Below are 11,242 nucleotides of genomic sequence, written 5' to 3'. Positions count from 1 at the left end.
ATTACCTTCACCTCGTTTGAAACACTACAACAAAAAATAACATCTTTTTTTCTTCCAACGAGATGATGCTTCATCCTTGCTCTACATTTACTAAAATTCAGGATGCCATACATACAAGAACCGTGATTCGTGCAATTTTGAAAACATTTCACATAATACAAGAGCAATTGGAGAGTAAATATAAATACTAACATTTCAACGATTTATATCTCGAGTGTGGAAAATCCTATCGTATCATACTGTTTGTATCTTATATCCCAATATACAAATAGATAGATTTTAAGGATTTACTCACTAAAACTTCATAAACTACACCACTTACTTAATCACCTAATGAAATTGTAATAACTTAAAATTAATATGACTAGTTTATATTAAAAATTATAGTAAATATTTTTTAATAAACTCGGTAAATAATATGTCGTTACATAATTAAATTAACTTTAATATTGTAGCCAAATTAAATTATTCGATATATAATTTATCTACATCTTTCTGATCTAAAAAGATGGCAAAATTTGACAACTAAATATATAGGTAAAGATAAGTTTTTGGCTGTGCAGAACAATGGTATGATGGTCTCAATTTTTCAAGAAAGTAACCACTACTAATGAATCGCAATATAATTACCATAACCCTACGACTCTACTCTTTTATACTGATAACTCCAACATGGCCTTGGCAGCACCAATTAGTAATGGTCTTAATTCATCTGTAGCACGACCAAGAACTGTGTACCCTTCCTTGTCCTCCACATCCACATCTGCTCCATGTCTTATCAGAAGGAGAGCTACCTGTAAAACATACACATCAAAAAGGTTTATGTCCCAAGAGTTGATGTATAATGTTCAATAATTATAGGACTCGTATAACAAAACTGTCACCAAAACATATTCCTCATCATTCATGAAATGTACTCCATATAACAAGTTACCAGATAGTTAGTTTCTTGACAAGTTTTGTCAAACATAGCCAACATCTAACAACTACCAGCCAAAATTTCCTTTTCAGGTGCCTTCAACATCTAACAACTCCATATAACATATTTCTCAGTAAAATTGTTCATATGGTTCAATGTGTACTTTTGCTATTGCAGAGTACACATGTGTGCAAGCTCACATATAAAATAAGCATACCTCTTTGTTATGGCAAATCACAGCATTCATCAGAGGAGTTTGACCAGTTCTATCAATAATGTCAACCTCTGCTCCTTCTTCAATCAAAAGCTCACACAACTCAGATTTACCAGTGCTAGCTGCCCGGTGCAATGGAGTGCTACCAATCTGATTAAGTACAAGACATACACTAAATTAGTATACATGTTATCTTTAACAATGCGATTATGAAGAAAAGGGATACAGTGAAACTAGTGTCACAAACCCATCAAATGTTTCCATGCTACAACCTTATCTTTTATGTTAATCTTGGCATCATGGGAGATGAGGATTTCAGCAATCTTCAACCAACCTTTGCTGGCTGCATAATGTAAAGCAGCGCGACCCCCATTATTTTTCAGATTAACATCAGCTCCTACCAAACACGAAGAACAAGAACATTTGAGATGATTGATGAATCTTTAGCAAATGAAGTTTTAGTCTGGAAAGGTATAGGTCAACACGCAGGAGCTACATTTTATCACTAGACTTGTGATTCTTCAAGAGCAATTCCACAATTTATAAAATACAGACAGCGCACAATAGTAGCCTACAGATTCAATCAACGATGTAGAAAATGAAAATTAATAGAAATGACACTTGAAAGCACCCAACAAACTGTTACCACCATTTTCATCACAAACTACATAAATTTAAAAGCTTCCCAACACTAATCCACAATCTGAACAGAGCCAAAAGATGGGACCAATGTGCAGTAAAAGGCTGGAACACTATGAAGATGGAGAAAGATGCATATCAAGTCCTCAACTCTATTGTATAACAATAAGAAATTGAAATCAAACATCAGAGAAACCCCATAAAGAAGATGGTTATTAATAAACAACTATAAACAAATAAATAGTACCAGCTCCAAGGGTTTTAAACCGTGGCTACCCTCAGAATTAGTGTTTCCTCATTATCCTTGATAATGTGGTAGACTGCTGACAAATGCGACCAATGCAGGTGAACTAACGATTTTAATGCCTTCATAAAAACCCCAAAAAATTTGCATAGGGTCACAGTCACCGGGACTGTCTTCCTAAAACCTTTGTACAACATCTTACTTAATATCAAGTCTCACAATACAGTAGCATTCAAATCTTTTAGAAAGGTAACTCTAAACTTTTAACTCTACAAAACTGACTTAGTAAAACTAGGTTTGTACTCATCTATATATTATTATTTGGCCATATCTTTAGAAGATATGAGATTTCTAACACATACCCTAACGATTAGGCATGTGAACAGAGGAAGGCCAAATAACAGATAAGACAATAGACCAACAAACCTCCTCTTACTATGATGAAATTTAAACCTAATTTATCTTTACAAAACTGACTTTAAAAGAAGAGATTTTCAACTACCTATGTATTATTATTTGGCCACATCTATATGATGTGAGATCTTCAACAAAATCAATCATCGTTCTTAGTAAACAGACACTAACTACTTATCCACCCAGATTACACTTCAATTCTGAAGGGGGAAAACGGTGCTGATTGAGATCAGGAATAAATAATAATGATAATTAAGTAAAAAGTAATGTGTAGAGTTAACTAAAAAAAAATCTTTTGACCTTTGCTCAATAGAGACTTCACTATCTCCAAATTCCCAATGCTGGCGGCGGAGTGAAGCGGCGCCCACCCTTCCTCATCGGCACTATTCACCACACCAGCAGACCCATCACAAGATAACAGTATGTTCACCACCTAAACAAATTCATTCCAAGGAACAACAATAAAAACAACGATTCCAACAACTAAAAACCCTAATTTCAAACTTTGGTGGCAAATGCACAACGAATGCATATGCATATTTATAACAATTGAAGGAAAAACAAAGAGACCCTTTTGAAAAGGGGCAAAAGGGTACCTGGGAGTGGCCGAAAGAGGCGGCAACGTGGAGAAGGGAGCGAGCATCTTCGTTTCTGAGAGAGAGCGCTTTAGAGAGGGTTTCAGCGGAGAGCGCTTGGAACGTTGCAGCATCACCTTCTTCAGCTGCTTTGAACAAGTCCTTCTCTTTCACGTCGTGTTGCTTCTTCTCGCTGTCCACTTCCATCTCCATCGTTTTCTTCTTTCACTGATTTTCACGTTTATCTGGGAGCCAAACTTTGCTGCAATGCAACTGCAAAAGAGTACAGAATGTAAAGTCCAAATTCTAATGAATTTGGGATGGGTTTTTTTTTTAGCACGAAACTTGCGCAAAGATCATAAAGATTTCCACAAATCTAACCAGAAAAATAAATAAATTACAACTGTGTTAAATTTTTTATAAGTTTGGCAAACAGTGGAGGTGGCGTTGCATATTTTTTATTTGACCGGTGTTACTAAATACAAAATATGTGTTTTTAATTTTTTTTCTTTATAATTTAGGTTTTAAAAAACATGTTTTAATTTATTTTCTTTATAGTAACCAGCATAAGTACTGATGTTATTGGGTATGTGTGTATGTATATTTTTTAAAGAAGTCAATATTAAAGAGAAATATATTTGAATAAACTAAGATATTTGAAACCCAATCTCAACTAAAAAAATTAAATGTTAGTTATACAAAGTATGTAACATCCCATTTATTTAATAAAATTAAATAAAAGATATGTCACACAAATAGAAATTTAGAGACAAGTTCTGGAGTATAAACATTACTCCTTACAATATCCAAAAATGCTAGGAGAAATTAAGACACACCATGATGCCAGATACAACTAAGAATCCAAGAACTTAACGAAATTTAATAGAATACTAAAGAGCAAAGCGTACATGGGTCATAGCCCTAAAGAAAAACCCAAAAGCAGAAGTCAATCCCAAGGCTACGCAGCGGAACCATCACCTCCCTATTGACCACGGGTGTTCCTCGCATCTGCTCACATCAACAAGTTGATGATCATCGCAAAAGAGAGTACCACACAGCAGAACACACAACAATAACAGAGGGTAAGCTAGAGCCAAAAGTGGTTTTATCATGCCATCAGATATACTTTCACAATCAATTATACATACATCATCCAAGCATGTTATGACCTTCCAAAACAATACACTAAGACTCGACTCGACTCATCCGGATACATATAACCTGGTCGGATTCAGCGGATGCTTGCACTTGTGGTGGATACCTCTGCTCACCCCCGAGCTAAGTATTACAAGTGTTACAATGAATCAATTTCCCTCACACACAAGGTTAACCCTTAATGAGTTTCAGGCCTCCTACTACTCTCACCACATGAGTCAGTCCGCTCTAAGTGAGACTAACTGACTCCTTAGAGTGTCAGGATGCAGTCCTTACCTTGAATCCTTACCAAGTTATATAGATGGGGCACCACCATGGACATCCACTAATAGGGGCCATGGAATTACTTCCCGACCACTGAAGCACGACCTTGAAACCTCGCCTAGAGATTTCAAGGAATTACACACTGACCATAGACCAAACATAATCAAACAAGTAAGTAATATATTCATCACGCATATATATCCCATGTCAACCTTTATAATCAACCCCTTTTATATTCCAGGTCAAACTCATACCAACTCCTCATACTCCATCCATGAATATAAAATTTTAGCTCATCTTATTACCATGCCACTTTCATAACCAACCATCTCATGTTCATTACATGCCAAGAATTTATCCAGTTCGTCATTCATAACCCATACACCCTCCCACTCATGCATATTTATCCCTTTCATGACGTTATTCAATAATCCAATCAATTTCATACCAAAATCACACCAACACATCAATCCAATTTCATAGCCACAGATTTCCATGCATTTTCAAAGCTTCATATTTTAAATCGGGTAGATTCATTAATCAAACAGTCCATAGCTATCAAGCGAAGGAAAACAACGTGACCTGCAGCGGGTCTTGCTCAAGCCAGACGTCCTCGCTTAGGCGAGAGGAGTACCCTCGCTTAAGCTGTAGACTCTCGCTTAGGCGAGACTGCGACAATGGCCTTGGGAGAGTTTGCGGACGCTCGCTTAGGCGAGGCCATCTCACCTTAGCGAGATGGTTTCTCGCTCAAAAATCGATTCACTTGCCTGAGCGAGTACTCGCGCAATACTCCTGGGCGAGTTTCTGCATCTCTCGCCTGGGCGAGATGAGCTCGCTTGGGCGAGAATATCAGTTCGCCATCTCCTACTTCACGCGACAGAGACATACACACATTCCCAACGATAACCAGTTCATTCTTATTTCAAGACAAGCATTTTCTAGGCACAACAATCATAAAACAGAAGTGAAACAACCAACATACGACAAAAAAAATGAAGAATCCTAGCTTCCCTTACCTGGAATGAGCTAGTACAAGGCCTCGACACCAACAACGGAGCACCACAGCTCAAGGAACAAACTTAGAAGCTGGAAAATCACTTACATGGAGTGGAAAATGAGATCGAGCTTGAGTAACCTTGACCAAGATTGAGGGTTAAACCCTAGTAGAGAGTTCGCAGCTGCTCTAAGAGGGAATAATGGAACTGTTTTTCTGAAAAAGAAACGAATGAGTGAGGTTAGGACAGATTAGGATTTTTGGCTCCCTATGGGCCAGCCTTAGACCCAATTGATTTGGACAACCCTTTTAAAGTTAGGACAGAATAAAAGTGGACCTTACAAAGTATAAACTAAATTAAATGTAAAAGTTAAATCTTAGTTGATACTTTTAAAGTTAAAACTTGACCGAGAAATACAAAATATTATGAATTCACTATATGATAATTTATAAGAAAGATGTGTATTGAAAAATCTCAAAAGACTTTAAAAAATGAAGAATTGTAGACACACTGTACCAATGTGCGTGTAGTAATGGATTTTTATACATGTAGTAACTTAAACACATATAGATCCCTTAGAAATTAACTTTTATACGTGTAGTAAATTAAACATATTTACATTCATCACATTTTCTACCTAGATGTTTTTCATATCTAATTTTTTATTTAATACAGCTCATTTATCAATTAGTATTTAAACCTATGTCAATACTACATAATATTTTAAAAAATATTAAAAATAAAAAAATGATTAAAATATAACATGGAAAAAAAAAGGTGTAGCGTTTTGTTAGTTCGAAATCCGACCTGATATTCAAAGATAAATAGAACGTTCAAAGACCCTGATAGATTTTTTGAATTGGGCCTATAGAATTTGGTACACATGATCGGTGTTTTTTTCCTCCTTTGTGGTACATAATATTCTTCAATGATTGATTATGAACACAAATGGTTGGTTAATATGGAACTAAAAATAATGATAGAAATACTATCTCAATCCTATGATTCATATCCTATTTAAATTATATTATTTTGAGATGAAATATTGATTAATATACACCATGAGAAAAAAAATCATTTTCAATTTCATGCTTTCTTTGTACTTGAAATGCCTTCCACCAACATTGCCACATCGTTTATTAAGGACTATAGTTTTAGAATTGAGACAACTTAATTGCTTCCCCACCATTTTTCTTTCTCAATAGAAGAACTTCTTGAAAATTGCTTACATTTGTATTTTAACTTTCCATTGTCCTTAATTTTCCTGCATCAAAATAAACACAAAAATAGAAAGAACTTCGAATTTATACCATAGTTAAACACAATTATTACCATCAACTTGAAGAAAAGAAGAAGTAAAAGAAGACAAGGTGAGTCTTATCTTGACAATGGAATCTTCTGATTTTGCGTTCCTAAAACCGATGTATGTAATAACTCAAAATATGGTCATTTTCTAATGTCTGCAACTAGAAACACTTGTATACCACAATTAGAAACACTTGTATACCACAATGATTTCAGTAGTGTAGTAAGGGCTTTCTGTCTCGATTATTTTTCACATTTTGTTTCGGGTCTGAAACCGAAATATATTGGGCGAGACCAAAAGGTACACATTTTAGCCTCGGTTGTTTTAAACCGGTGCCATATACACCGTTTTCTGCCTAGGCCATAAGTGATAAATATTTTCTTACGTTCCAGTCCCATACCCACCACAGGATTTCTATCGCACAGCTTCTGCACCAGAATCATCAATGTCCCCTAACCGCGACGGCACCAGCGCCAGCACCAGTGTGGCCAAAGACGACGCTGTTTCAAAGAAAAAGGTCGAGAACGAAGATCTGGTAAGTTCAAAAGTTGTGCATCAAAATTTCACTACTTCCTCAACTCTAATGCCTGTTAGGCTATTTTTTGAGAGTTAGAAATTAAAATCGATTGTTCTGTCGCAATTTGTGCAGTCCGATGAGGATTTGGCGTTGAAGCAGCAGCTAGACCTTTACGTTGAGAGGGTTCAAGATGCTGACGCAGGATTGCAGAAGGTTGTGGCGGTGGAGGAGGAGGCGGAGTACTCGGAGGCGATGGCGACGGTGCTGCGGAGGTCGTGGAGGAGGAGGGAGAGGTCGAGGGCGAAGGCGATGCAGTCGTCGTTGTTGCTGGAGATGCGGTTGACGCCGTTGTCGGTGACGAAAGAAAGCGAGAGAGAGAGAGAGACCGCGCGAGAGAGAGCAACAAAGAGAGGAACCCTATGGAGCGCTGGCGCGAGGAGGAAGAAGGGTTCAGGAATTTCAAACCCTAAATAAACTCTATGGCTTCGGTTGTTAGAGGAACCGAAGCCATTAATCCCCTTTTGGCACCGGGTCTCCTTGGACCGAGGCCTATACCCTGATTTCCAGCCATTTTTTGGCTTCGGGTCCTACTGGACCGTGGCCTATATCCCTCTTTGGCACCGGTTTTGAGCGAACCAGGGCCTATACCGGCCCCTCTTTGGTTCCGGGTATTTAGAGAACCGAGACCTAAAACTTGGCTCTAATTGCAAAAATGCCACCGCGCCATTATATATTTCGGTTCCTGACCAACCGAGGCATATAAGGCGAGGTAAAATGAGAATTCTGCACTAGTGTATCATTCTTACACTACTTTTATGGTCTTCCACTGCAACTCCTTTTGATCGAAAAGAACAGAATCCAATTTTTTTCTCCAAAAGAGAGCTGTAGAGGAAAACCATAGAAAATGAAGTGCAAAAGTAACAACATTGATTTCTATACCATGTATAAAGGCAACCTCTGCAACATTTCCTTAAATTGAAAACATGTTTTGGTGAATGTCGTTAACATGTTGGCTCAAAGAAGTGACATGAGAACACAAAGTAAATTCACCAAAATACCAACAAATAATGATATGAACCACAAATCAGCTTTGTGTTGTCAAATTCACTCCTCTGAAATTAACCTTGTGACTTGACTGAAATATTTTGATGAGAAAAACAGCAGATTCAGTATGTTGGACCAGCAACTTTCTTTATATATAAAAATCAAGGCCTCGTGTCACTATGTTGTCATTCACAAAACACCATGAGTTTTGTAAGTTTAGAAAAGCCTTTTATGAGTTTAACTTTTTGTTATGTTTGTGTGGAGATTCTTCTGCACTCTGCTAATTAAATAACATCAAGTATTGCTGCTAAAACTGTTTACATATAATAATAATAATATAATTAGTTATGAAATCATGGTAATCTATGGTAATGAGCTACATTTGTTGTTTGGTATGAATATGTTTGAGGGATTCATAATGTTCTCACATTATGTTGTCATTGTATCAACAGCATGAGAGAGATGTCCACACCTTTGAAACTTTGTGACGTTTGGAAACAAACACAAACACTGAAGATGTTGTCATCTTTAGTGACTTTTAGAAAATTTATTAGATAATATTAATTTACATTTTATAAATTTATATTTTACTTTATTGGTTTTAAAGTTGACATGTAACTTTTATTTTAAGGTAAGAGTCTTAAAAATTTATTTTTTTAATTAATATTTTATTTAATTATTATATTTCACTAAAAGAAAATTATTAATAATATTTACATTTAAAGACAAAAAATAAGTAGCCATTATATAGACTAAGTTAAAGACATTTTATATTATAAATTATTAGCATAAAATAATATCTATTATTAAGGTTAGAAATCAATTTAAACTCTATACAAACTAATTATAATTCTTTGATTAATAATAAAAAATATTTGAGATATAAAAAAATAGTTTATAAAGTTATCTCTAACTTAGTCATATAATACTAATTATTTATCTCAAAATTTCATTGTTATTGAATGATTTCGTTGTAATATTTTAAAATATAAAAACTACTTTTTATTTTCATTGTCTTGGATCTTGTATACTATCTATACTATTTTTATAATATTATATAAGGAGCATTCTCCATTCTAGTGTGCATATTTCTTTTTCAATTTTACTCTTTAATAAGTAATTATTTTTTAAATATTTTTATCTTCTATATTATTATATAGGATTACTTGTACACATTTCGTTTCCTATTTTACCTTTTAACCATTTTTTTAAATCAAAATAATTATTTTACTAATTTTACTTTGTGAGTGATAATTTTTTTTTTCTAAATTTAACCATTTTTTCAATTTGACATTTTTTTGTATAATTTAATTTTTTTATACTAAAATAACTATTATAATAATAAAAATAAAAACTACTCTTTATTTTCATTATCTTGGATCTTATCTATACTTGTATATCGTAATATCCCGTTTAATAGTTTTTACGCTACTAAACAAAACATTATATCATGATCAAGCAAAGCAGATGGTAGAAATAGGCCAATATAGAGTATTAATGCAATCATCCAAAATAACCATAGAAGTACCAACTATATTTACAGCCTATGCTAGAAAAAGTTAACAGAAAATCCAACTGTTAAACAAAACATGGAACTGAGTCTACTGTTGGATATCTCTCAAACCACTAACTCAACTCCTATACAAGAGGGGAGTATCTTCATTTGCACCTTTATCTGCTCACACCACAGTGATCATTGCAAGAAAAAAACCAAACATAGAACACATAGAGAAAATAAAAAGGGTAAGCTAATCTGATTAAAAGAAACATGCAACTCAGTTATAAATACCATATAATCTTTCTCATTTTCACCAGAATCACTTAGATCACCACAACACAACACACACACACACACACACACATATATATATATATATATATATTACTCTAGACTCGATATCCGGATTATGTAAGTGACATTGGACCTCTTGGTGGCATACACCTGTGATGGTTTCCAAACTCTGCAGAGTTTGGCCTCAAGGGGTTATCATTCAACCACTCACAAGGTAAGTCCCCTTCTCGTTTAAGACTTGATCAAGTCCAAAGACTAGGACCTCTTGCTACTCCTCACGACACAATCCATTCTGCTCTATCTAAGCTTGAATGATTATTGGAGTTTCAAGATACCTCCAATAGTGAGTCCTTATGACCTTACATACACTAAAAACATACTCCTTCTAGGATTTCCCTTGAAATTCTAGTTCAACCGCACCTTCTCATAATCAAATTCATACATTTAAGCCACACACGTTGCCAAAAACACCAATTCAAACATATCATTATCAAAGCCACACTTTAACATTTTAGGTATAATCTCATCTAGCAATAACAGAAAATTCACACTCAGTTGTAGTGGTTCTCACTCAAGCTAGAAGATCTCGCCCAGGCAAAAGAGTTATCTCGCTTAGGCGGATCATTCTTGTCTGAGCGAGACTTGAAACAGAGAACAACCCAAACTCTGAACGAATTCTCGCTCAAGCTAAGCTGTCTCGCTTAGGCAAGATTGTCTCTCGCTCAAGCGAAACCGGATCGCCTAGGCGACAACTTGCACAGTGACAAGGATGAGTTTCTTGTGTTTTCGCTCAGACGAGAGTTGCTCGCTTAGGCGAAAATACCAGATTCCCAATTGTTCTCTCATGCAACAGTCCATAATTCATGCCTAAATTCAATCATACACCCAAACATACAGTTCAAGCATCAATTTAACACACAAACATGCAATCAAGGTCATTAGGATGGTTTCCATATGAAATTCAAGAAAAACAGTCAGTTTCCCTTACCTCTACAATCACCCCTTGCAAGGAATAACTCTCAACAAGAAGGTACCACAACTGCACAACCTAAGGTATATAGATACACAAAGTGAGAATGAGACCCTAATTCGACTCAACAAGAATGGAGCTCCAGAATTCGGAAATTGAAAAGAAAGGAGAAATTGAAGTTGACTTACGTGTAG

The 11,242-nt window shown here is 35.4% G+C and overlaps 2 protein-coding genes across 2 annotated transcripts; one reads left to right on the top strand and one right to left on the bottom strand.

Moving 5' to 3' along the window:
* Positions 1-509: 509 nt before the first annotated feature.
* LOC114171207 (Ankyrin repeat family protein) lies at positions 510-3,380 on the bottom strand. The gene is made up of 5 exons (XM_028056392.2): positions 3,027-3,380; positions 2,731-2,863; positions 1,406-1,530; positions 1,137-1,283; positions 510-794 (listed from the first exon to the last, which is right to left on the bottom strand). The coding sequence occupies exons 1-5, from the start codon at positions 3,216-3,218 to the stop codon at positions 654-656; spliced, it is 738 nt and encodes a 245-aa protein (XP_027912193.1). The 5' UTR covers positions 3,219-3,380; the 3' UTR covers positions 510-653.
* Positions 3,381-7,070: 3,690 nt separating this feature from the next.
* Positions 7,071-8,904, top strand: LOC114174234 (uncharacterized). Its single transcript, XM_028059028.2, has 2 exons — positions 7,071-7,260; positions 7,375-8,904. The coding sequence occupies exons 1-2, from the start codon at positions 7,171-7,173 to the stop codon at positions 7,714-7,716; spliced, it is 432 nt and encodes a 143-aa protein (XP_027914829.2). The 5' UTR covers positions 7,071-7,170; the 3' UTR covers positions 7,717-8,904.
* The last annotated feature ends 2,338 nt before the right edge of the window (positions 8,905-11,242 follow it).

The sequence above is a fragment of the Vigna unguiculata genome, chromosome 2 (assembly GCF_037176805.1).
Source record: "Vigna unguiculata cultivar grain cowpea cultivar isolate G323 ecotype 2 chromosome 2, ASM3717680v1, whole genome shotgun sequence".
NCBI lineage: Eukaryota > Viridiplantae > Streptophyta > Magnoliopsida > Fabales > Fabaceae > Vigna > Vigna unguiculata.
The sequence above is the reverse complement of the archived record's forward strand: the minus strand, read 5'-3'. Positions and strand labels throughout refer to the sequence as shown.